The 25,444-nt window shown below is 56.8% G+C and overlaps 5 protein-coding genes across 5 annotated transcripts; all 5 read right to left on the bottom strand.

Moving 5' to 3' along the window:
• Positions 1 to 394: 394 nt before the first annotated feature.
• On the bottom strand, positions 395 to 2,587 carry LOC134514839 (inositol 1,4,5-trisphosphate receptor-interacting protein-like 1). Its single transcript, XM_063333156.1, has 2 exons — positions 2,527 to 2,587; positions 395 to 1,821 (listed from the first exon to the last, which is right to left on the bottom strand). The coding sequence occupies exons 1-2, from the start codon at positions 2,585 to 2,587 to the stop codon at positions 395 to 397; spliced, it is 1,488 nt and encodes a 495-aa protein (XP_063189226.1).
• Positions 2,588 to 4,956: 2,369 nt separating this feature from the next.
• Positions 4,957 to 6,444, bottom strand: LOC134514838 (inositol 1,4,5-trisphosphate receptor-interacting protein-like 1). The gene has a single exon (XM_063333155.1). It carries the CDS (start codon positions 6,442 to 6,444, stop codon positions 4,957 to 4,959), a length of 1,488 nt encoding a protein of 495 aa, XP_063189225.1.
• Positions 6,445 to 9,519: 3,075 nt separating this feature from the next.
• On the bottom strand, positions 9,520 to 11,007 carry LOC134514837 (inositol 1,4,5-trisphosphate receptor-interacting protein-like 1). Its single transcript, XM_063333154.1, has one exon. The coding sequence runs from the start codon at positions 11,005 to 11,007 to the stop codon at positions 9,520 to 9,522; it is 1,488 nt and encodes a 495-aa protein (XP_063189224.1).
• Positions 11,008 to 14,082: 3,075 nt separating this feature from the next.
• On the bottom strand, positions 14,083 to 16,243 carry LOC134514836 (inositol 1,4,5-trisphosphate receptor-interacting protein-like 1). Its single transcript, XM_063333152.1, has 2 exons — positions 16,222 to 16,243; positions 14,083 to 15,509 (listed from the first exon to the last, which is right to left on the bottom strand). The coding sequence occupies exons 1-2, from the start codon at positions 16,241 to 16,243 to the stop codon at positions 14,083 to 14,085; spliced, it is 1,449 nt and encodes a 482-aa protein (XP_063189222.1).
• Positions 16,244 to 23,265: 7,022 nt separating this feature from the next.
• Positions 23,266 to 24,753, bottom strand: LOC134514835 (inositol 1,4,5-trisphosphate receptor-interacting protein-like 1). Its single transcript, XM_063333151.1, has one exon. The coding sequence runs from the start codon at positions 24,751 to 24,753 to the stop codon at positions 23,266 to 23,268; it is 1,488 nt and encodes a 495-aa protein (XP_063189221.1).
• Positions 24,754 to 25,444: the final 691 nt, after the last annotated feature.

Below are 25,444 nucleotides of genomic sequence, written 5' to 3'. Positions count from 1 at the left end.
GGGCTTGCTTTGTGTATGGCTCCCAAGGAAGCCACGTCAGGCTCCCTCCTTGCGGAGCCACACAGGCAATGTGCCCAGCTGTGGAGGGTGACAAATTATTCCCATTGCCCCAACGCGGGAGGGGGAGCCTTAGCTAGGGAATCAGTGCAACCAGAGCCCACCCCACCAGCTCTTCAGCAAATGCTCCCCACCTCTGGGGCAGCTGAGCAGCCAGCACCCTATGCCCGGGTTCTCCAAAAAGCTGATGCAAACTCACTCAGAGATGCAGCTGTTGTTCAAACACACCATTTATTGACAACTTTGTACAAAATAAAGCTTCCAGAAGGAAGGGATGCTCTCGAAGAGGTGCGGGCAGTCTAGGGGACACAAACAGAGCTCTGTCTGTGAAGACCTTTCAGACGCCAAAGACCTGCAGTCTTGTGAGCCGATCTTGCAGTTCCTCAAACTCACGCCATGCCTTGGCATGGGCAGCTGGGTCCTGCACCAGGCACTGGAAGAGGTTGATCGGCTCAGCTGCTTGGAAGGCTGCGGGCAAGATGATGTCCTCAGGCATGTTCTCATTCCCGAAGAAGAAGTGGTCCAGGCGTTTCTCCTCCAAGCAGCCATGCAGGTAGCACATAATATCCTGCAGCCGCATCATGAAGTCCCACCTGCCCCAGCTTGACGGGGGTATGGTGTTGAGGAGGTGCATGACAACCGTCTTCCAAGTATAGGAGGAAAAGCCTGCGCTCACAAGCATACTGGCACAGAGCTGCAGGCAGTTGAGGTAGAGGGTGTCACGCGGGGCCTGCCTGGCCATGCACCTGAAGAACTTTGCCTCTGCCACAGCGTAGGTCTCTGCCCAAGTTGTGCTTGGGGTGAAGATGGCCTCTGTAGTCTGGCTGCTGAGGAAAATGTCCGAGTTGCCTTGCTGCACCCCAAACACCATCTCAACCAAGAGGGATCTCCCAGAGGCATTTGTCAGCTGCAGCTTGCAGGAGCGGCTGGAAGGCAGCATCTCCATACTGTAGTGACGCGACTGAGTCATCTCCCCCCAGGCTGAGATCACCAAGTTCTGAAACCAGCGGGCAATTTTCTGCGCATCGAGGTAGAAGCCGGTGCAGAAGGTGCTTAGGAGGGTGGAATCCAGATTTCTCTGCAGCGCTTCCTCAGGGTGGTGGAGGAAGCACAGCATGTCCTCCACACATTGGTCCCTCGTGCAGGTGCACTCCAGCTCCACACGGACGCAGTTCTTTGCCGGCATCTGCCCTGCGGTGCCCAGCTCCAAGTGGAAGGCATGGCCATGGGGAGGCTTCAGGGGCACGAGCAGGCGGTAGACAGCATCATGCCCAGCAGGACTCCAACCTGCAAAGGTGCTGCCCACCCCGATGGCTGGCTGCAGCACCGGGAAGAAACTATTTGACAGGCGTTCTTGCAAGACAACCAGGACGTCGCCCACCAGCTCTTCCACCACCTGTCTCCCGTAGGCCATGCTCTCCACTGAACACCAGATGCGCTTTGCAAAAATCCTTGTCATCAGAGGATGCCCCTCATCATCAGAATCTTCTCCACTTCCTTCCTCCTCCAGCTCTGTGCTGCTGCTGCTGGAGCTCTTCTCTTCATCACTGCTGTCTGGCCGTTGGCTCCTTTTCCAGAGCCAGCAGCAGAGCCCGAAGAACAGGTCAGCAATCGCCCAGCACTGCAACTGCTGCAAGGCAGCAAAGGCCAGGGCTCCCCAGTCCAAGCTGCTCCACTCATGCTCCTGCAGCAGCTGAGTCGTCTCCACATGCCGCTGCACGCACTCATGCTTGCTGTCATCCCGCTCATTGCCAAACAGGAAAACTTCCAGCAGGAGCTGGAAGATGCTTTGCACAAGCCAGGCGAGGACCATTTTTGCAGCCATAGCCTGTAGGAGTAGAGAGAGAAGGGGTTCAGTGGGGCTGGGAGGGAGGGAGCTGGCGGCGGGGGAAATGGGGATGGGAGCCGGAGGGAGCTGGGGGCAGGCAGGGGAGGGGACGAGGCAGCGGGGAGGCAGCAAGGCCTGTGCCCAGCCCAGGGGCCAGTGGCTGGGCCCTCGATGCTGGGTGAGAACCCACCCCGCGGGGGCCGGCGTTTCTGCCCCAGCCCTGGTCCAGCCCAGCCTCCCCCCGCCAGCCCACTCACCGCTAGCCCAGGCCGTACTGGGGCAGCGCTGCTGCTGGCGCCTTTTATAGCTGCCCCCCATTGTGACGCGTCCCCTGTGGTGTCCCATGCCACAGAGCGCATCACAGGCCGGCAGCCAGCCCCGCCCTTGGCACCCCCCACCCCGGCTCAGTGACAGCTTTTTGTAGTAAATGTGAGTGTGTTTTAAGAGGATTGGATGGTGAGGTGCAATCGGTCATTTACTGCATGGAGGGCAGGGTCAGTCAGAACTGTGAGGGAGAGCCTCCCGTTGAGTCAGGAGGTTCAGAGAGGACCCTCTTGCTTTCCAGACTCCTTCTCAGAGAGGAGTCCAGGGGCAGCTGGATCCAGTGCTAGTCCCAGGCTTGCTCAAGGGTTTATGTCTACAGGATGATACCTGCGCAATCAGTCCTTTCCGTGACTTAGCTACGATCTCAAAGTTTAGCATGCTATTAGTCACTTACCCAGGATCTGTTGTGGCAAGGAATCTGCATCTTGAGAAGTAATCTTGAGAGGCGTCCCTACTCAAGGTAGCCTGCTGCCATGCAGGAGAGCTCCAAGGGCTCCTGGGCTGTTGACTAGTTACAGGGGTAAGATGCTTGCGCTCTAGTCCTATTTGCACATTGGCCACAGTACCGGCATTGCTCAAGTTTGCCCTTGGCTATTGTGTTGTTATCGGACTCCCCAAAACCACCTTTGAGCCCTGGATGCCGCCATCACGACCAGGTGCACCCACTGTGACCACCACAGCTGGTTATCTCTTGGGCAGGGACATGGGAGATAAAGGTCCGGTTGGCACCTGGCGGGGAGCACACCATCACAGAAGCACCCCCAAACCCTTAGCAAACATAAAATGGGGCATTGTGGCCCGTGGATGCTTTGCTTGCTCCTTGAGATCCCGTCCCATCCCCTGCCCTGGATTCTCCAGTCCCGGACTTTCATGTCTGCCTCCTAGCCCCTCTACCACCTCTGTGAAACTCTCCCCTTGTCTGGCATCAGAGAGAAGGAGCTGTAGCCAGACCTGCCCCAGGGTGGTTCAGATCAAGACAGAAGGAGATGGATGGTGATGGCCACAGAATTAGAGCTGCTTTGTAAATTGTAGTATGCGTGTGTTGAGCAGGGATTCGTCAAACCATGTTGTAGCTCACCACCAGAGAAAGGCAGAAGAACCTTGTGTATAACCGCATTCAGGGTGCGCCAATTTGAATGGGAGACCTCATACGCATGAATCAAGAATTACTCTTGAAAGTCTATACTTTGCATCCCAGCCTCTCTTCTGGCTTGGCACGGGCCAGTTGTGGAGGTTTCTGAACACTTCCCAGGGTTGCAAGTTGCCACGGGGACAGCCGGCACCAGCCGAGCCGACCTGCCAGTCCCTCCCACGCACAGCCCAAGGGTGTCAGGAGCACAGAAACGCCCTCAAACACGCCAAGGCTATCTCGCAAGCCTGAGATCTCCCGGCAGCGGAGGGAACTGTGTGTGTTGTGCAGAGACCCTTGCGAAGCAGTATCTTCCACGCTGTGGCCGGCTTTCAGTGGCTGAACCCCGTCTGCGGGACGAGTTGCCCCCAACGCGACTGAGTTCCAGCACGGAGCTTCATGGCGACAGCACAGACTGCCGGTTCGGGTGGCTCGTTGATCCAAGCCAGTGGTGAAGGTGGCCGCTGCCCTAGAAGGCACATCAGCAGTGTACCACGGGCAGCGATGGCTTGGGCAGACACTCAGTGACTCGCTGCACCTCTGGCTACACCCTGGGGCGGTGCTTCTGAGAGGAGCTGGCATTTTGCTCTCAGATTGGGCTCGGAGGAGAAGCTCAGAGCCCGGGGCCAGGAGAGACAGACAGCAGAGCTGGCCCCAACTAGGTCTGCTGTGATAAAAGGCAAGAGTTGGTTTTAAAACAGCACGGCCCTCGCAGAGCCCGGAAAAGCCGCGTCCCTTGGGCTCATGGGCACCGGGCATCCGTTGGGCCTCTTTAGCCTTCTTTCAACGTAGGCAGTTCTTTTGATGTGGCAATTACTGAAGGTCTAGCAAATCTTCACCCACAGACCATCCTTGGATTTCCACTAGAGGTGTCCCAAAGGCAGGGATGAGTGCAGCTCTCCTGCCACACAGCTGCCCCCAGGCCACTGCTTCTCAAAACCGTGGCACGGACTTCGCCAGTGCATGCCTGGAATTGGAGGCATCTCAAAAGCTTTCTTTAACCTTGCTGCATGTGTTAAGTCTCCTGTGTTCAAGTGGTGGGAACCTGAGCATGAGGTGACGAGAGGGTGTGGAGCATGAGTCTCATGCTGGTACAGGAGCCAGAGCCGCCAGGGCCCCGCTCTGCCGTCGTGGCACTTGTCCCCCGTGCAAAGGGCTCCCCACTCGGCCCGCGTCATTCCCACCTCGCTGGGGTCACCCGAGGGCAATGCTATGGCGCTCCCAGGGCTTGCTTTGTGTATGGCTCCCAAGGAAGCCACGTCAGGCTCCCTCCTTGCGGAGCCACACAGGCAATGTGCCCAGCTGTGGAGGGTGACAAATTATTCCCATTGCCCCAACGCGGGAGGGGGAGCCTTAGCTAGGGAATCAGTGCAACCAGAGCCCACCCCACCAGCTCTTCAGCAAATGCTCCCCACCTCTGGGGCAGCTGAGCAGCCAGCACCCTATGCCCGGGTTCTCCAAAAAGCTGATGCAAACTCACTCAGAGATGCAGCTGTTGTTCAAACACACCATTTATTGACAACTTTGTACAAAATAAAGCTTCCAGAAGGAAGGGATGCTCTCGAAGAGGTGCGGGCAGTCTAGGGGACACAAACAGAGCTCTGTCTGTGAAGACCTTTCAGACGCCAAAGACCTGCAGTCTTGTGAGCCGATCTTGCAGTTCCTCAAACTCACGCCATGCCTTGGCATGGGCAGCTGGGTCCTGCACCAGGCACTGGAAGAGGTTGATCGGCTCAGCTGCTTGGAAGGCTGCGGGCAAGATGATGTCCTCAGGCATGTTCTCATTCCCGAAGAAGAAGTGGTCCAGGCGTTTCTCCTCCAAGCAGCCATGCAGGTAGCACATAATATCCTGCAGCCGCATCATGAAGTCCCACCTGCCCCAGCTTGACGGGGGTATGGTGTTGAGGAGGTGCATGACAACCGTCTTCCAAGTATAGGAGGAAAAGCCTGCGCTCACAAGCATACTGGCACAGAGCTGCAGGCAGTTGAGGTGGAGGGTGTCACGCGGGGCCTGCCTGGCCATGCACCTGAAGAACTTTGCCTCTGCCACAGCGTAGGTCTCTGCCCAAGTTGTGCTTGGGGTGAAGATGGCCTCTGTAGTCTGGCTGCTGAGGAAAATGTCCGAGTTGCCTTGCTGCACCCCAAACACCATCTCAACCAAGAGGGATCTCCCAGAGGCATTTGTCAGCTGCAGCTTGCAGGAGCGGCTGGAAGGCAGCATCTCCATACTGTAGTGACGCGACTGAGTCATCTCCCCCCAGGCTGAGATCACCAAGTTCTGAAACCAGCGGGCAATTTTCTGCGCATCGAGGTAGAAGCCGGTGCAGAAGGTGCTTAGGAGGGTGGAATCCAGATTTCTCTGCAGCGCTTCCTCAGGGTGGTGGAGGAAGCACAGCATGTCCTCCACACATTGGTCCCTCGTGCAGGTGCACTCCAGCTCCACACGGACGCAGTTCTTTGCCGGCATCTGCCCTGCGGTGCCCAGCTCCAAGTGGAAGGCATGGCCATGGGGAGGCTTCAGGGGCACGAGCAGGCGGTAGACAGCATCATGCCCAGCGGGACTCCAACCTGCAAAGGTGCTGCCCACCCCGATGGCTGGCTGCAGCACCGGGAAGAAACTATTTGACAGGCGTTCTTGCAAGACAACCAGGACGTCGCCCACCAGCTCTTCCACCACCTGTCTCCCGTAGGCCATGCTCTCCACTGAACACCAGATGCGCTTTGCAAAAATCCTTGTCATCAGAGGATGCCCCTCATCATCAGAATCTTCTCCACTTCCTTCCTCCTCCAGCTCTGTGCTGCTGCTGCTGGAGCTCTTCTCTTCATCACTGCTGTCTGGCCGTTGGCTCCTTTTCCAGAGCCAGCAGCAGAGCCCGAAGAACAGGTCAGCAATCACCCAGCACTGCAACTGCTGCAAGGCAGCAAAGGCCAGGGCTCCCCAGTCCAAGCTGCTCCACTCATGCTCCTGCAGCAGCTGAGTCGTCTCCACATGCCGCTGCACGCACTCATGCTTGCTGTCATCCCGCTCATTGCCAAACAGGAAAACTTCCAGCAGGAGCTGGAAGATGCTTTGCACAAGCCAGGCGAGGACCATTTTTGCAGCCATAGCCTGTAGGAGTAGAGAGAGAAGGGGTTCAGTGGGGCTGGGAGGGAGGGAGCTGGCGGCGGGGGAAATGGGGATGGGAGCCGGAGGGAGCTGGGGGCAGGCAGGGGAGGGGACGAGGCAGCGGGGAGGCAGCAAGGCCTGTGCCCAGCCCAGGGGCCAGTGGCTGGGCCCTCGATGCTGGGTGAGAACCCACCCCGCGGGGGCCGGCGTTTCTGCCCCAGCCCTGGTCCAGCCCAGCCTCCCCCCGCCAGCCCACTCACCGCTAGCCCAGGCCGTACTGGGGCAGCGCTGCTGCTGGCGCCTTTTATAGCTGCCCCCCATTGTGACGCGTCCCCTGTGGTGTCCCATGCCACAGAGCGCATCACAGGCCGGCAGCCAGCCCCGCCCTTGGGCACCCCCGACCCCGGCTCAGTGACAGCTTTTTGTAGTAAATGTGAGTGTGTTTTAAGAGGATTGGATGGTGAGGTGCAATCGGTCATTTACTGCATGGAGGGCAGGGTCAGTCAGAACTGTGAGGGAGAGCCTCCCGTTGAGTCAGGAGGTTCAGAGAGGACCCTCTTGCTTTCCAGACTCCTTCTCAGAGAGGAGTCCAGGGGCAGCTGGATCCAGTGCTAGTCCCAGGCTTGCTCAAGGGTTTATGTCTACAGGATGATACCTGCGCAATCAGTCCTTTCCGTGACTTAGCTACGATCTCAAAGTTTAGCATGCTATTAGTCACTTACCCAGGATCTGTTGTGGCAAGGAATCTGCATCTTGAGAAGTAATCTTGAGAGGCGTCCCTACTCAAGGTAGCCTGCTGCCATGCAGGAGAGCTCCAAGGGCTCCTGGGCTGTTGACTAGTTACAGGGGTAAGATGCTTGCGCTCTAGTCCTATTTGCACATTGGCCACAGTACCGGCATTGCTCAAGTTTGCCCTTGGCTATTGTGTTGTTATCGGACTCCCCAAAACCACCTTTGAGCCCTGGATGCCGCCATCACGACCAGGTGCACCCACTGTGACCACCACAGCTGGTTATCTCTTGGGCAGGGACATGGGAGATAAAGGTCCGGTTGGCACCTGGCGGGGAGCACACCATCACAGAAGCACCCCCAAACCCTTAGCAAACATAAAATGGGGCATTGTGGCCCGTGGATGCTTTGCTTGCTCCTTGAGATCCCGTCCCATCCCCTGCCCTGGATTCTCCAGTCCCGGACTTTCATGTCTGCCTCCTAGCCCCTCTACCACCTCTGTGAAACTCTCCCCTTGTCTGGCATCAGAGAGAAGGAGCTGTAGCCAGACCTGCCCCAGGGTGGTTCAGATCAAGACAGAAGGAGATGGATGGTGATGGCCACAGAATTAGAGCTGCTTTGTAAATTGTAGTATGCGTGTGTTGAGCAGGGATTCGTCAAACCATGTTGTAGCTCACCACCAGAGAAAGGCAGAAGAACCTTGTGTATAACCGCATTCAGGGTGCGCCAATTTGAATGGGAGACCTCATACGCATGAATCAAGAATTACTCTTGAAAGTCTATACTTTGCATCCCAGCCTCTCTTCTGGCTTGGCACGGGCCAGTTGTGGAGGTTTCTGAACACTTCCCAGGGTTGCAAGTTGCCACGGGGACAGCCGGCACCAGCCGAGCCGACCTGCCAGTCCCTCCCACGCACAGCCCAAGGGTGTCAGGAGCACAGAAACGCCCTCAAACACGCCAAGGCTATCTCGCAAGCCTGAGATCTCCCGGCAGCGGAGGGAACTGTGTGTGTTGTGCAGAGACCCTTGCGAAGCAGTATCTCCCACGCTGTGGCCGGCTTTCAGTGGCTGAACCCCGTCTGCGGGACGAGTTGCCCCCAACGCGACTGAGTTCCAGCACGGAGCTTCATGGCGACAGCACAGACTGCCGGTTCGGGTGGCTCGTTGATCCAAGCCAGTGGTGAAGGTGGCCGCTGCCCTAGAAGGCACATCAGCAGTGTACCACAGGCAGCGATGGCTTGGGCAGACACTCAGTGACTCGCTGCACCTCTGGCTACACCCTGGGGCGGTGCTTCTGAGAGGAGCTGGCATTTTGCTCTCAGATTGGGCTCGGAGGAGAAGCTCAGAGCCCGGGGCCAGGAGAGACAGACAGCAGAGCTGGCCCCAACTAGGTCTGCTGTGATAAAAGGCAAGAGTTGGTTTTAAAACAGCACGGCCCTCGCAGAGCCCGGAAAAGCCGCGTCCCTTGGGCTCATGGGCACCGGGCATCCGTTGGGCCTCTTTAGCCTTCTTTCAACGTAGGCAGTTCTTTTGATGTGGCAATTACTGAAGGTCTAGCAAATCTTCACCCACAGACCATCCTTGGATTTCCACTAGAGGTGTCCCAAAGGCAGGGATGAGTGCAGCTCTCCTGCCACACAGCTGCCCCCAGGCCACTGCTTCTCAAAACCGTGGCACGGACTTCGCCAGTGCATGCCTGGAATTGGAGGCATCTCAAAAGCTTTCTTTAACCTTGCTGCATGTGTTAAGTCTCCTGTGTTCAAGTGGTGGGAACCTGAGCATGAGGTGACGAGAGGGTGTGGAGCATGAGTCTCATGCTGGTACAGGAGCCAGAGCCGCCAGGGCCCCGCTCTGCCGTCGTGGCACTTGTCCCCTGTGCAAAGGGCTCCCCACTCGGCCCGCGTCATTCCCACCTCGCTGGGGTCACCCGAGGGCAATGCTATGGCGCTCCCAGGGCTTGCTTTGTGTATGGCTCCCAAGGAAGCCACGTCAGGCTCCCTCCTTGCGGAGCCACACAGGCAATGTGCCCAGCTGTGGAGGGTGACAAATTATTCCCATTGCCCCAACGCGGGAGGGGGAGCCTTAGCTAGGGAATCAGTGCAACCAGAGCCCACCCCACCAGCTCTTCAGCAAATGCTCCCCACCTCTGGGGCAGCTGAGCAGCCAGCACCCTATGCCCGGGTTCTCCAAAAAGCTGATGCAAACTCACTCAGAGATGCAGCTGTTGTTCAAACACACCATTTATTGACAACTTTGTACAAAATAAAGCTTCCAGAAGGAAGGGATGCTCTCGAAGAGGTGCGGGCAGTCTAGGGGACACAAACAGAGCTCTGTCTGTGAAGACCTTTCAGACGCCAAAGACCTGCAGTCTTGTGAGCCGATCTTGCAGTTCCTCAAACTCACGCCATGCCTTGGCATGGGCAGCTGGGTCCTGCACCAGGCACTGGAAGAGGTTGATCGGCTCAGCTGCTTGGAAGGCTGCGGGCAAGATGATGTCCTCAGGCATGTTCTCATTCCCGAAGAAGAAGTGGTCCAGGCGTTTCTCCTCCAAGCAGCCATGCAGGTAGCACATAATATCCTGCAGCCGCATCATGAAGTCCCACCTGCCCCAGCTTGACGGGGGTATGGTGTTGAGGAGGTGCATGACAACCGTCTTCCAAGTATAGGAGGAAAAGCCTGCGCTCACAAGCATACTGGCACAGAGCTGCAGGCAGTTGAGGTAGAGGGTGTCACGCGGGGCCTGCCTGGCCATGCACCTGAAGAACTTTGCCTCTGCCACAGCGTAGGTCTCTGCCCAAGTTGTGCTTGGGGTGAAGATGGCCTCTGTAGTCTGGCTGCTGAGGAAAATGTCCGAGTTGCCTTGCTGCACCCCAAACACCATCTCAACCAAGAGGGATCTCCCAGAGGCATTTGTCAGCTGCAGCTTGCAGGAGCGGCTGGAAGGCAGCATCTCCATACTGTAGTGACGCGACTGAGTCATCTCCCCCCAGGCTGAGATCACCAAGTTCTGAAACCAGCGGGCAATTTTCTGCGCATCGAGGTAGAAGCCGGTGCAGAAGGTGCTTAGGAGGGTGGAATCCAGATTTCTCTGCAGCGCTTCCTCAGGGTGGTGGAGGAAGCACAGCATGTCCTCCACACATTGGTCCCTCGTGCAGGTGCACTCCAGCTCCACACGGACGCAGTTCTTTGCCGGCATCTGCCCTGCGGTGCCCAGCTCCAAGTGGAAGGCATGGCCATGGGGAGGCTTCAGGGGCACGAGCAGGCGGTAGACAGCATCATGCCCAGCAGGACTCCAACCTGCAAAGGTGCTGCCCACCCCGATGGCTGGCTGCAGCACCGGGAAGAAACTATTTGACAGGCGTTCTTGCAAGACAACCAGGACGTCGCCCACCAGCTCTTCCACCACCTGTCTCCCGTAGGCCATGCTCTCCACTGAACACCAGATGCGCTTTGCAAAAATCCTTGTCATCAGAGGATGCCCCTCATCATCAGAATCTTCTCCACTTCCTTCCTCCTCCAGCTCTGTGCTGCTGCTGCTGGAGCTCTTCTCTTCATCACTGCTGTCTGGCCGTTGGCTCCTTTTCCAGAGCCAGCAGCAGAGCCCGAAGAACAGGTCAGCAATCACCCAGCACTGCAACTGCTGCAAGGCAGCAAAGGCCAGGGCTCCCCAGTCCAAGCTGCTCCACTCATGCTCCTGCAGCAGCTGAGTCGTCTCCACATGCCGCTGCACGCACTCATGCTTGCTGTCATCCCGCTCATTGCCAAACAGGAAAACTTCCAGCAGGAGCTGGAAGATGCTTTGCACAAGCCAGGCGAGGACCATTTTTGCAGCCATAGCCTGTAGGAGTAGAGAGAGAAGGGGTTCAGTGGGGCTGGGAGGGAGGGAGCTGGCGGCGGGGGAAATGGGGATGGGAGCCGGAGGAAGATGGGGGCAGGCAGGGGAGGGGACGAGGCAGCGGGGAGGCAGCAAGGCCTATGCCCAGCCCAGGGGCCAGTGGCTGGGCCCTCGATGCTGGGTGAGAACCCACCCCGCGGGGGCCGGCGTTTCTGCCCCGGCCCTGGTCCAGCCCAGCCTCCCCCCGCCAGCCCACTCACCGCTAGCCCAGGCCGTACTGGGGCAGCGCTGCTGCTGGCGCCTTTTATAGCTGCCCCCCATTGTGACGCGTCCCCTGTGGTGTCCCATGCCACAGAGCGCATCACAGGCCGGCAGCCAGCCTCGCCCTTGGGCACCCCCCACCCCGGCTCAGTGACAGCTTTTTGTAGTAAATGTGAGTGTGTTTTAAGAGGATTGGATGGTGAGGTGCAATCGGTCATTTACTGCATGGAGGGCAGGGTCAGTCAGAACTGTGAGGGAGAGCCTCCCGTTGAGTCAGGAGGTTCAGAGAGGACCCTCTTGCTTTCCAGACTCCTTCTCAGAGAGGAGTCCAGGGGCAGCTGGATCCAGTGCTAGTCCCAGGCTTGCTCAAGGGTTTATGTCTACAGGATGATACCTGCGCAATCAGTCCTTTCCGTGACTTAGCTACGATCTCAAAGTTTAGCATGCTATTAGTCACTTACCCAGGATCTGTTGTGGCAAGGAATCTGCATCTTGAGAAGTAATCTTGAGAGGCGTCCCTACTCAAGGTAGCCTGCTGCCATGCAGGAGAGCTCCAAGGGCTCCTGGGCTGTTGACTAGTTACAGGGGTAAGATGCTTGCGCTCTAGTCCTATTTGCACATTGGCCACAGTACCGGCATTGCTCAAGTTTGCCCTTGGCTATTGTGTTGTTATCGGACTCCCCAAAACCACCTTTGAGCCCTGGATGCCGCCATCACGACCAGGTGCACCCACTGTGACCACCACAGCTGGTTATCTCTTGGGCAGGGACATGGGAGATAAAGGTCCGGTTGGCACCTGGCGGGGAGCACACCATCACAGAAGCACCCCCAAACCCTTAGGAAACATAAAATGGGGCATTGTGGCCCGTGGATGCTTTGCTTGCTCCTTGAGATCCCGTCCCATCCCCTGCCCTGGATTCTCCAGTCCCGGACTTTCATGTCTGCCTCCTAGCCCCTCTACCACCTCTGTGAAACTCTCCCCTTGTCTGGCATCAGAGAGAAGGAGCTGTAGCCAGACCTGCCCCAGGGTGGTTCAGATCAAGACAGAAGGAGATGGATGGTGATGGCCACAGAATTAGAGCTGCTTTGTAAATTGTAGTATGCGTGTGTTGAGCAGGGATTCGTCAAACCATGTTGTAGCTCACCACCAGAGAAAGGCAGAAGAACCTTGTGTATAACCGCATTCAGGGTGCGCCAATTTGAATGGGAGACCTCATACGCATGAATCAAGAATTACTCTTGAAAGTCTATACTTTGCATCCCAGCCTCTCTCCTGGCTTGGCACGGGCCAGTTGTGGAGGTTTCTGAACACTTCCCAGGGTTGCAAGTTGCCACGGGGACAGCCGGCACCAGCCGAGCCGACCTGCCAGTCCCTCCCACGCACAGCCCAAGGGTGTCAGGAGCACAGAAACGCCCTCAAACACGCCAAGGCTATCTCGCAAGCCTGAGATCTCCCGGCAGCGGAGGGAACTGTGTGTGTTGTGCAGAGACCCTTGCGAAGCAGTATCTCCCACGCTGTGGCCGGCTTTCAGTGGCTGAACCCCGTCTGCGGGACGAGTTGCCCCCAACGCGACTGAGTTCCAGCACGGAGCTTCATGGCGACAGCACAGACTGCCGGTTCGGGTGGCTCGTTGATCCAAGCCAGTGGTGAAGGTGGCCGCTGCCCTAGAAGGCACATCAGCAGTGTACCACGGGCAGCGATGGCTTGGGCAGACACTCAGTGACTCGCTGCACCTCTCGCTACACCCTGGGGCGGTGCTTCTGAGAGGAGCTGGCATTTTGCTCTCAGATTGGGCTCGGAGGAGAAGCTCAGAGCCCGGGGCCAGGAGAGACAGACAGCAGAGCTGGCCCCAACTAGGTCTGCTGTGATAAAAGGCAAGAGTTGGTTTTAAAACAGCACGGCCCTCGCAGAGCCCGGAAAAGCCGCGTCCCTTGGGCTCATGGGCACCGGGCATCCGTTGGGCCTCTTTAGCCTTCTTTCAACGTAGGCAGTTCTTTTGATGTGGCAATTACTGAAGGTCTAGCAAATCTTCACCCACAGACCATCCTTGGATTTCCACTAGAGGTGTCCCAAAGGCAGGGATGAGTGCAGCTCTCCTGCCACACAGCTGCCCCCAGGCCACTGCTTCTCAAAACCGTGGCACGGACTTCGCCAGTGCATGCCTGGAATTGGAGGCATCTCAAAAGCTTTCTTTAACCTTGCTGCATGTGTTAAGTCTCCTGTGTTCAAGTGGTGGGAACCTGAGCATGAGGTGACGAGAGGGTGTGGAGCATGAGTCTCATGCTGGTACAGGAGCCAGAGCCGCCAGGGCCCCGCTCTGCCGTCGTGGCACTTGTCCCCCGTGCAAAGGGCTCCCCACTCGGCCCGCGTCATTCCCACCTCGCTGGGGTCACCCGAGGGCAATGCTATGGCGCTCCCAGGGCTTGCTTTGTGTATGGCTCCCAAGGAAGCCACGTCAGGCTCCCTCCTTGCGGAGCCACACAGGCAATGTGCCCAGCTGTGGAGGGTGACAAATTATTCCCATTGCCCCAACGCGGGAGGGGGAGCCTTAGCTAGGGAATCAGTGCAACCAGAGCCCACCCCACCAGCTCTTCAGCAAATGCTCCCCACCTCTGGGGCAGCTGAGCAGCCAGCACCCTATGCCCGGGTTCTCCAAAAAGCTGATGCAAACTCACTCAGAGATGCAGCTGTTGTTCAAACACACCGTTTATTGACAACTTTGTACAAAATAAAGCTTCCAGAAGGAAGGGATGCTCTCGAAGAGGTGCGGGCAGTCTAGGGGACACAAACAGAGCTCTGTCTGTGAAGACCTTTCAGACGCCAAAGACCTGCAGTCTTGTGAGCCGATCTTGCAGTTCCTCAAACTCACGCCATGCCTTGGCATGGGCAGCTGGGTCCTGCACCAGGCACTGGAAGAGGTTGATCGGCTCAGCTGCTTGGAAGGCTGCGGGCAAGATGATGTCCTCAGGCATGTTCTCATTCCCGAAGAAGAAGTGGTCCAGGCGTTTCTCCTCCAAGCAGCCATGCAGGTAGCACATAATATCCTGCAGCCGCATCATGAAGTCCCACCTGCCCCAGCTTGACGGGGGTATGGTGTTGAGGAGGTGCATGACAACCGTCTTCCAAGTATAGGAGGAAAAGCCTGCGCTCACAAGCATACTGGCACAGAGCTGCAGGCAGTTGAGGTAGAGGGTGTCACGCGGGGCCTGCCTGGCCATGCACCTGAAGAACTTTGCCTCTGCCACAGCGTAGGTCTCTGCCCAAGTTGTGCTTGGGGTGAAGATGGCCTCTGTAGTCTGGCTGCTGAGGAAAATGTCCGAGTTGCCTTGCTGCACCCCAAACACCATCTCAACCAAGAGGGATCTCCCAGAGGCATTTGTCAGCTGCAGCTTGCAGGAGCGGCTGGAAGGCAGCATCTCCATACTGTAGTGACGCGACTGAGTCATCTCCCCCCAGGCTGAGATCACCAAGTTCTGAAACCAGCGGGCAATTTTCTGCGCATCGAGGTAGAAGCCGGTGCAGAAGGTGCTTAGGAGGGTGGAATCCAGATTTCTCTGCAGCGCTTCCTCAGGGTGGTGGAGGAAGCACAGCATGTCCTCCACACATTGGTCCCTCGTGCAGGTGCACTCCAGCTCCACACGGACGCAGTTCTTTGCCGGCATCTGCCCTGCGGTGCCCAGCTCCAAGTGGAAGGCATGGCCATGGGGAGGCTTCAGGGGCACGAGCAGGCGGTAGACAGCATCATGCCCAGCAGGACTCCAACCTGCAAAGGTGCTGCCCACCCCGATGGCTGGCTGCAGCACCGGGAAGAAACTATTTGACAGGCGTTCTTGCAAGACAACCAGGACGTCGCCCACCAGCTCTTCCACCACCTGTCTCCCGTAGGCCATGCTCTCCACTGAACACCAGATGCGCTTTGCAAAAATCCTTGTCATCAGAGGATGCCCCTCATCATCAGAATCTTCTCCACTTCCTTCCTCCTCCAGCTCTGTGCTGCTGCTGCTGGAGCTCTTCTCTTCATCACTGCTGTCTGGCCGTTGGCTCCTTTTCCAGAGCCAGCAGCAGAGCCCGAAGAACAGGTCAGCAATCGCCCAGCACTGCAACTGCTGCAAGGCAGCAAAGGCCAGGGCTCCCCAGTCCAAGCTGCTCCACTCATGCTCCTGCAGCAGCTGAGTCGTCTCCACATGCCGCTGCACGCACTCATGCTTGCTGTCATCCCGCTCATTGCCAAACAGGAAAACTTCCAGCAGGAGCTGGAAGATGCTTTGCACAAGCCAGGCGAGGACCATTTTTGCAGCCATAGCCTGTAGGAGTAGAGAGAGAAGGGGTTCAGTGGGGCTGGGAGGGAGGGAGCTGGCGGCGGGGGAAATGGGGATGGGAGCCGGAGGAAGATGGGGGCAGGCAGGGGAGGGGACGAGGCAGCGGGGAGGCAGCAAGGCCTATGCCCAGCCCAGGGGCCAGTGGCTGGGCCCTCGATGCTGGGTGAGAACCCACCCCGCGGGGGCCGGCGTTTCTGCCCCGGCCCTGGTCCAGCCCAGCCTCCCCCCGCCAGCCCACTCACCGCTAGCCCAGGCCGTACTGGGGCAGCGCTGCTGCTGGCGCCTTTTATAGCTGCCCCCCATTGTGACGCGTCCCCTGTGGTGTCCCATGCCACAGAGCGCATCACAGGCCGGCAGCCAGCCCCGCCCTTGGGCACCCCCCCGGCTCAGTGACAGCTTTTTGTAGTAAATGTGAGTGTGTTTTAAGAGGATTGGATGGTGAGGTGCAATCGGTCATTTACTGCATGGAGGGCAGGGTCAGTCAGAACTGTGAGGGAGAGCCTCCCGTTGAGTCAGGAGGTTCAGAGAGGACCCTCTTGCTTTCCAGACTCCTTCTCAGAGAGGAGTCCAGGGGCAGCTGGATCCAGTGCTAGTCCCAGGCTTGCTCAAGGGTTTATGTCTACAGGATGATACCTGCGCAATCAGTCCTTTCCATGACTTAGCTACGATCTCAAAGTTTAGCATGCTATTAGTCACTTACCCAGGATCTGTTGTGGCAAGGAATCTGCATCTTGAGAAGTAATCTTGAGAGGCGTCCCTACTCAAGGTAGCCTGCTGCCATGCAGGAGAGCTCCAAGGGCTCCTGGGCTGTTGACTAGTTACAGGGGTAAGATGCTTGCGCTCTAGTCCTATTTGCACATTGGCCACAGTACCGGCATTGCTCAAGTTTGCCCTTGGCTATTGTGTTGTTATCGGACTCCCCAAAACCACCTTTGAGCCCTGGATGCCGCCATCACGACCAGGTGCACCCACTGTGACCACCACGGCTGGTTATCTCTTGGGCAGGGACATAGAATCATAGAATCATAGAATTGTTGAGGTTGGAAGGGACCTTTAAGATCATCGAGTCCAACCTTTAGCCTACCCTGACAAGAGCCACTTCTAAACCATGTCCCTCAGTGCCCCATCTACCCTTTTTTTAAACACCTCCAGAGATGGTGAATCCACTACCTCCCTGGGCAGCCTATTCCAATCTTTAATAACCCTTTCAGTGAAAAAATGTCTCCTAATATCCAATCTAAACCTCCCCTGACGTAACTTGAACCCGTTTCCCCTCGTCCTATCACTTGTCACCAGGGAGAAGAGGTCAGCCCCCATCTCTCTACAACCTCCTTTCAGGTAGTTGTAGAGGGTGATAAGGTCTCCCCTCAGCCTCCTCTTCTCCAGGCTAAACAACCCCAGCTCCCTCAGTCGTTCTTCATAAGGTTTGTCCTCCAGACCCCTCACCAGCTTTGTAGCCCTTCTCTGGACACGCTCCAACACCTCAATGTCCCTCTTGTAGCGAGGGGCCCAAAACTGAACGCAGTACTCGAGGTGGGGCCTCACCAGTGCCGAGTACAGGGGGATGATCACTTCCCTAGTCCGGCTCACCACACTATTCCTGATACAGGCTAGGATGCTGTTGGCCTTCTTGGCCACCTGGGCACACTGCTGGCTCATATTCAGCCGGCTGTCAACCAACACTCCCAAGTCCTTTTCTGTCGAGCTGCTTTCAAGCCATTCTGCCCCAATCCTGTAGCACTGCATGGGGTTGTTGTGACCCAAGTGCAGGACCCGGCACTTGGCCTTGTTGAACCTCATACCATTGGTCACAGCCCATTGGTCCAGCCTGTCCAGATCCCTCTGCAGAGCTAACCTACCCTCAAGCAGATCAACACGCCCGCCCAGTTTAGTGTCATCTGCGAACTTACTGAGGGTGCATTCAATCCCTTCATCCAGATCATTGATAAAGATATTAAAGAGAACCGGCCCCAGCACCGAGCCCTGGGGGACACCACTTGTGACCGGACACCAACTGGATTTAACTCCATTTACCACCACTCTCTGGGCACGGCCATCCAGCCAGTTTTTTACCCAGCGAAGAGTACACCTGTCCAGGCCATGAGCAGCCAGTTTCTCCAGGAGAATGCTGTGGGAAACAGTGTCAAAAGCTTTGCAAAAATCCAAGTAGATAACATCCACAGCTTTTCCCTCATCCACTAAGTGGGTCACCTTATCATAGAAGGATATTAGGTTTGATAGGCATGACCTGCCCTTCACAAACCCATGCTGACTGGGCCTGATCACCCTGTTCTCCTGCATGTGCCGTGTAATGGCACTGAGGAGGATCTGTTCCATGACCTTCCCAGGCACCGAGGTCAGACTGACTGGCCTGTAGTTCCCCGGATCCTCCTTCCGGCCCTTCTTGTGGATGGGTGTCACATTTGCTAACCTCCAGTCAGCTGGGACCTCCCCGGTTGTCCAGGACTGCTCATAAATGATACCAAGTGGCCCGGCGAGCACCTCCGCCAGCTCTTTCAATACCCTTGGGTGGATCCCATCCGGCCCCATAGATTTGTTCACCTCCAGGTGCTGAAGCAGGTCCCTCACCATTTTCCTTTGGATTAGAGGGGCTTCATTCTGCTCCCCATCCCTGTCTTCTAGTTCAGGGGTCTGGGTGCTCAGGGAACAACTGGTCCTACTGCTGAAGACTGAGGCAAAGACTTCATTAAGTACCTCAGCCTTTTCCTCATCCTTGGTCACTATGTTGCCGGCCCCATCTACTAGAGGACAGAGATAATCCTTAGTCCTCTTCCTATTGCTGATATATTTATAGAAGCTTTTTTTGTTGTCCTTGACAACAGAAGCCAGGTTTAGCTCCAGCTGGGCTTTAGCCCTCCTGATTTTTTCCCTACATAGCTTAACTACCTCTTTGTAGTCGTCTTGAGTGGCCTGCCCTTCCTTCCAGAGGCCATAGATCCTCTTTTTTTCCCGAAGTTGTAACACTAGCTCCCTGTTTAGCCAGGCCGGCCTTTTTCCCCGACGGCTTGTCTTCTGGCACATGGGGACAGCCTGCTCCTGCGCCTTTAAGACTTCCTTCTTGAAAATCATCCAGGCTTCCTGGGCTCCTTTGCCCTGGAGGACTGCCTCCCAGGGGACTTTGTCAACCAGGCTCCTGAAAAGCCCAAAGTCCGCCCTCCGGAAGTCCAAGGTAGCAGTTCTGCTGACCCCTCTCCTTGCTTCTCGCAGAATTGAAAACTCTATCATTTCATGGTCACTGTTCCCAAGACAGCCTCCAACCTTCACATCGCCCACAAGACCTTCCCTATTTACAAACAACAGATCCAGCAGGGCACCTTCCCTAGTTGGCTCTCTCACTAGCTGTGTCAGGAAGTTATCCCCAGCACATTCCAGGAACCTTCTAGACTGTTCCCTCCCTGCTGTATTGTATTCCCAGCAGATGTCCGGCAAATTGAAGTCCCCCACGAGGACAAGAGCTCGCGATCTTGAGACTTCTCCCAGCCGTTTATAGAATATTTCATCTGCCTCCTCATCCTGATTGGGCGGTCTATAACAGACTCCTACTACAATATCCGCCTTGTTAGCCCTGCCCCTGATTCTTACCCATAAACACTCAACCCCATTATCACCATCATTAAGTTCAAAGCATTCGTAACACTCCTTAACATACAGGGCCACACCCCCGCCTCTCCTTGCTTGCCTATCCTTCCTGAAGAGCCTATAGGCATCCATGGCAGCACTATAGCTATGTGAGTCATCCCACCACGTTTCTGTGATGGCGACTACATCATAGCTTCCCTGCTGCACGATGGCCTCCAGCTCGTCCTGCTTATTCCCCATGCTGCGTGCATTAGTGTAGATGCACTTCAGTTGGGTTAATTGTCCTGCCACTTTCTTGGGGGGACAGGCCCTGATTTGCACCTGGTCATTCTCGGACACTACCGTAGTTACCAAATTATCACTACTCCTTGCGTCTATGCTGCCACACAATTCACTATCCCCCACCATCGCTGAGGCAGGCTGCAAGACCTTGCTGTCACTTATACCCATGAGCACTGCTATGTTGCTCCCAGGCACCACTTTTGTGATCCTGGTTTCGTCCCCATCCCCCATCAAACCTAGTTTAAAGCCTTATGGATAAGCCCTGCTAATTCTTGTCCCAGTCTCTTTCTTCCCCTTCGGGTTAGGCTTCCCCCGCCTGATGCCAGCATGCCTGGTTTCCTGTAGATCAGCCCATGTTCAAAAAAGCCAAAGTCCTGCCGGACGCACCAGTCGCGGAGCCAGGAGTTAATTTGCTGGCTCCTCCTATTTATCCCCTCGTCTACCCCTGCAAATGATGGGATAGAGGAGAACACTATTTGTGCTCCCGATCCCTTAACCAGCCGTCCCAGGGCCCTAAAGTCATTCTTCATTGCCCTCAGACTTCTGGTACCTACTTCGTCACTGCCTACCTGAAATATCAGTAGCGGATAGTAATCTGATGACTGGACCAGGGAAGGGAGTTTCCTCCGTATGTCCTTAATTCTGGCCCCAGGGAGGCAGCTGACTTCCCTGTGGGATGGGTCCGGTCTACAGATAGGACCCTCTGTTCCTCTCAGAAGGGAGTCACCTACTACAATAACCCTTCTTTCTTTCTTTGTTGAGGACGTCCTGAGGCGTGGGGGTGAGTGACGAGCACTGTGCATTTCACTGGATGGATCAGCTCCTCCATCCTCAATCGCCTGGTCCTCAATTTCCAGAGCCTCATACCTATTACGTAAGGGCAGTTGGGATGGTGACGGAGGCCGTGAGAGGTTTCGCTTACCTCTCCGAGGAGGGATCTGACACCACTCCCCCTTATCCCTTGAGTCCTCTCCTTCTGCCTGGTGACAGGAGGGAAGTGGGTCATCCACTTCTGATAGAGCCTCTTCCTGCTGCCTTTGCCTCAGGGTATGGCTCCACCAATCTATTTCGTTTTCATAGTTCCTAATACTTCTTAACCTTTCTACCTCTTCCTTCAGTTCAACCACCTTCTTGAGCAGATCATTTACTTGATCGCACCGTATGCACACAGTGTCCCTGGAACCCTGTGGGAGCAGTGCCAGACTCAGGCATTCATTACAGCCCGAGACCTGCACAGCCACATGCTTGCAGAGGAGCTCAGTCTGAGTTCCCATGTTTTTCCTCGCAGAAGCTTTTGACTGTTTTGCGGCCATGTTCTTTTCTCGTACCGGGAGATGGAGGATCTCTGCTGTTTGCTTCCCTCGCGCCCTGAGCCGGTGCCCTTGCACGCCGATGTTCCTCTGCTTGTGGTTGCCCAGCTTCTGCTTACCTTGTTCGTTCGCTCGCACTGCGGTGCCGCCCTGGGTGACCCACGTAGGCTACCCGCGTGCTGGGTGCGCAGCAGCAGGCCGCTGCGCTCCGGGACCGCCCGTTTAGAGCTGCCGCGTGTGACGCTGACTCTGCCCCTGCCCCGTCAGCAGCCCGCCCCCGAGCTGCCGGTTTCGGCACGAGCTAGCCGCCTTTCCTGGCTACAAGAGCCCTCGAAAGAGCCCTCGAAAGAGCCCTCAAAAGAGCCCTTTGCCGGCCTTATCCGCCGCGATCCCCTTCCCCAGTGAGGCCTTACCTGCACTGAAGCTGGTCTCCACGGCGACATGGGAGATAAAGGTCCGGTTGGCACCTGGCGGGGAGCACACCATCACAGAAGCACCCCCAAACCCTTAGCAAACATAGAATGGGGCATTGTGGCCCGTGGATGCTTTGCTTGCTCCTTGAGATCCCGTCCCATCCCCTGCCCTGGATTCTCCAGTCCCGGACTTTCATGTCTGCCTCCTAGCCCCTCTACCACCTCTGTGAAACTCTCCCCTTGTCTGGCATCAGAGAGAAGGAGCTGTAGCCAGACCTGCCCCAGGGTGGTTCAGATCAAGACAGAAGGAGATGGATGGTGATGGCCACAGAATTAGAGCTGCTTTGTAAATTGTAGTATGCGTGTGTTGAGCAGGGATTCGTCAAACCATGTTGTAGCTCACCACCAGAGAAAGGCAGAAGAACCTTGTGTATAACCGCATTCAGGGTGCGCCAATTTGAATGGGAGACCTCATACGCATGAATCAAGAATTACTCTTGAAAGTCTATACTTTGCATCCCAGCCTCTCTTCTGGCTTGGCACGGGCCAGTTGTGGAGGTTTCTGAACACTTCCCAGGGTTGCAAGTTGCCACGGGGACAGCCGGCACCAGCCGAGCCGACCTGCCAGTCCCTCCCACGCACAGCCCAAGGGTGTCAGGAGCACAGAAACGCCCTCAAACACGCCAAGGCTATCTCGCAAGCCTGAGATCTCCCGGCAGCGGAGGGAACTGTGTGTGTTGTGCAGAGACCCTTGCGAAGCAGTATCTTCCACGCTGTGGCCGGCTTTCAGTGGCTGAACCCCGTCTGCGGGACGAGTTGCCCCCAACGCGACTGAGTTCCAGCACGGAGCTTCATGGCGACAGCACAGACTGCCGGTTCGGGTGGCTCGTTGATCCAAGCCAGTGGTGAAGGTGGCCGCTGCCCTAGAAGGCACATCAGCAGTGTACCACGGGCAGCGATGGCTTGGGCAGACACTCAGTGACTCGCTGCACCTCTGGCTACACCCTGGGGCGGTGCTTCTGAGAGGAGCTGGCATTTTGCTCTCAGATTGGGCTCGGAGGAGAAGCTCAGAGCCCGGGGCCAGGAGAGACAGACAGCAGAGCTGGCCCCAACTAGGTCTGCTGTGATAAAAGGCAAGAGTTGGTTTTAAAACAGCACGGCCCTCGCAGAGCCCGGAAAAGCCGCGTCCCTTGGGCTCATGGGCACCGGGCATCCGTTGGGCCTCTTTAGCCTTCTTTCAACGTAGGCAGTTCTTTTGATGTGGCAATTACTGAAGGTCTAGCAAATCTTCACCCACAGACCATCCTTGGATTTCCACTAGAGGTGTCCCAAAGGCAGGGATGAGTGCAGCTCTCCTGCCACACAGCTGCCCCCAGGCCACTGCTTCTCAAAACCGTGGCACGGACTTCGCCAGTGCATGCCTGGAATTGGAGGCATCTCAAAAGCTTTCTTTAACCTTGCTGCATGTGTTAAGTCTCCTGTGTTCAAGTGGTGGGAACCTGAGCATGAGGTGACGAGAGGGTGTGGAGCATGAGTCTCATGCTGGTACAGGAGCCAGAGCCGCCAGGGCCCCGCTCTGCCGTCGTGGCACTTGTCCCCCGTGCAAAGGGCTCCCCACTCGGCCCGCGTCATTCCCACCTCGCTGGGGTCACCCGAGGGCAATGCTATGGCGCTCCCAGGGCTTGCTTTGTGTATGGCTCCCAAGGAAGCCACGTCAGGCTCCCTCCTTGCGGAGCCACACAGGCAATGTGCCCAGCTGTGGAGGGTGACAAATTATTCCCATTGCCCCAACGCGGGAGGGGGAGCCTTAGCTAGGGAATCAGTGCAACCAGAGCCCACCCCACCAGCTCTTCAGCAAATGCTCCCCACCTCTGGGGCAGCTGAGCAGCCAGCACCCTATGCCCGGGTTCTCCAAAAAGCTGATGCAAACTCACTCAGAGATGCAGCTGTTGTTCAAACACACCGTTTATTGACAACTTTGTACAAAATAAAGCTTCCAGAAGGAAGGGATGCTCTCGAAGAGGTGCGGGCAGTCTAGGGGACACAAACAGAGCTCTGTCTGTGAAGACCTTTCAGACGCCAAAGACCTGCAGTCTTGTGAGCCGATCTTGCAGTTCCTCAAACTCACGCCATGCCTTGGCATGGGCAGCTGGGTCCTGCACCAGGCACTGGAAGAGGTTGATCGGCTCAGCTGCTTGGAAGGCTGCGGGCAAGATGATGTCCTCAGGCATGTTCTCATTCCCGAAGAAGAAGTGGTCCAGGCGTTTCTCCTCCAAGCAGCCATGCAGGTAGCACATAATATCCTGCAGCCGCATCATGAAGTCCCACCTGCCCCAGCTTGACGGGGGTATGGTGTTGAGGAGGTGCATGACAACCGTCTTCCAAGTATAGGAGGAAAAGCCTGCGCTCACAAGCATACTGGCACAGAGCTGCAGGCAGTTGAGGTAGAGGGTGTCACGCGGGGCCTGCCTGGCCATGCACCTGAAGAACTTTGCCTCTGCCACAGCGTAGGTCTCTGCCCAAGTTGTGCTTGGGGTGAAGATGGCCTCTGTAGTCTGGCTGCTGAGGAAAATGTCCGAGTTGCCTTGCTGCACCCCAAACACCATCTCAACCAAGAGGGATCTCCCAGAGGCATTTGTCAGCTGCAGCTTGCAGGAGCGGCTGGAAGGCAGCATCTCCATACTGTAGTGACGCGACTGAGTCATCTCCCCCCAGGCTGAGATCACCAAGTTCTGAAACCAGCGGGCAATTTTCTGCGCATCGAGGTAGAAGCCGGTGCAGAAGGTGCTTAGGAGGGTGGAATCCAGATTTCTCTGCAGCGCTTCCTCAGGGTGGTGGAGGAAGCACAGCATGTCCTCCACACATTGGTCCCTCGTGCAGGTGCACTCCAGCTCCACACGGACGCAGTTCTTTGCCGGCATCTGCCCTGCGGTGCCCAGCTCCAAGTGGAAGGCATGGCCATGGGGAGGCTTCAGGGGCACGAGCAGGCGGTAGACAGCATCATGCCCAGCGGGACTCCAACCTGCAAAGGTGCTGCCCACCCCGATGGCTGGCTGCAGCACCGGGAAGAAACTATTTGACAGGCGTTCTTGCAAGACAACCAGGACGTCGCCCACCAGCTCTTCCACCACCTGTCTCCCGTAGGCCATGCTCTCCACTGAACACCAGATGCGCTTTGCAAAAATCCTTGTCATCAGAGGATGCCCCTCATCATCAGAATCTTCTCCACTTCCTTCCTCCTCCAGCTCTGTGCTGCTGCTGCTGGAGCTCTTCTCTTCATCACTGCTGTCTGGCCGTTGGCTCCTTTTCCAGAGCCAGCAGCAGAGCCCGAAGAACAGGTCAGCAATCACCCAGCACTGCAACTGCTGCAAGGCAGCAAAGGCCAGGGCTCCCCAGTCCAAGCTGCTCCACTCATGCTCCTGCAGCAGCTGAGTCGTCTCCACATGCCGCTGCACGCACTCATGCTTGCTGTCATCCCGCTCATTGCCAAACAGGAAAACTTCCAGCAGGAGCTGGAAGATGCTTTGCACAAGCCAGGCGAGGACCATTTTTGCAGCCATAGCCTGTAGGAGTAGAGAGAGAAGGGGTTCAGTGGGGCTGGGAGGGAGGGAGCTGGCGGCGGGGGAAATGGGGATGGGAGCCGGAGGGAGCTGGGGGCAGGCAGGGGAGGGGACGAGGCAGCGGGGAGGCAGCAAGGCCTGTGCCCAGCCCAGGGGCCAGTGGCTGGGCCCTCGATGCTGGGTGAGAACCCACCCCGCGGGGGCCGGCGTTTCTGCCCCGGCCCTGGTCCAGCCCAGCCTCCCCCCGCCAGCCCACTCACCGCTAGCCCAGGCCGTACTGGGGCAGCGCTGCTGCTGGCGCCTTTTATAGCTGCCCCCCATTGTGACGCGTCCCCTGTGGTGTCCCATGCCACAGAGCGCATCACAGGCCGGCAGCCAGCCCCGCCCTTGGGCACCCCCCCGGCTCAGTGACAGCTTTTTGTAGTAAATGTGAGTGTGTTTTAAGAGGATTGGATGGTGAGGTGCAATCGGTCATTTACTGCATGGAGGGCAGGGTCAGTCAGAACTGTGAGGGAGAGCCTCCCGTTGAGTCAGGAGGTTCAGAGAGGACCCTCTTGCTTTCCAGACTCCTTCTCAGAGAGGAGTCCAGGGGCAGCTGGATCCAGTGCTAGTCCCAGGCTTGCTCAAGGGTTTATGTCTACAGGATGATACCTGCGCAATCAGTCCTTTCCGTGACTTAGCTACGATCTCA

The sequence above is a fragment of the Chroicocephalus ridibundus genome, chromosome 4 (genome assembly GCF_963924245.1).
Source record: "Chroicocephalus ridibundus chromosome 4, bChrRid1.1, whole genome shotgun sequence".
NCBI classification, from domain to species: domain Eukaryota; kingdom Metazoa; phylum Chordata; class Aves; order Charadriiformes; family Laridae; genus Chroicocephalus; species Chroicocephalus ridibundus.
The sequence above is the reverse complement of the archived record's forward strand: the minus strand, read 5'-3'. Positions and strand labels throughout refer to the sequence as shown.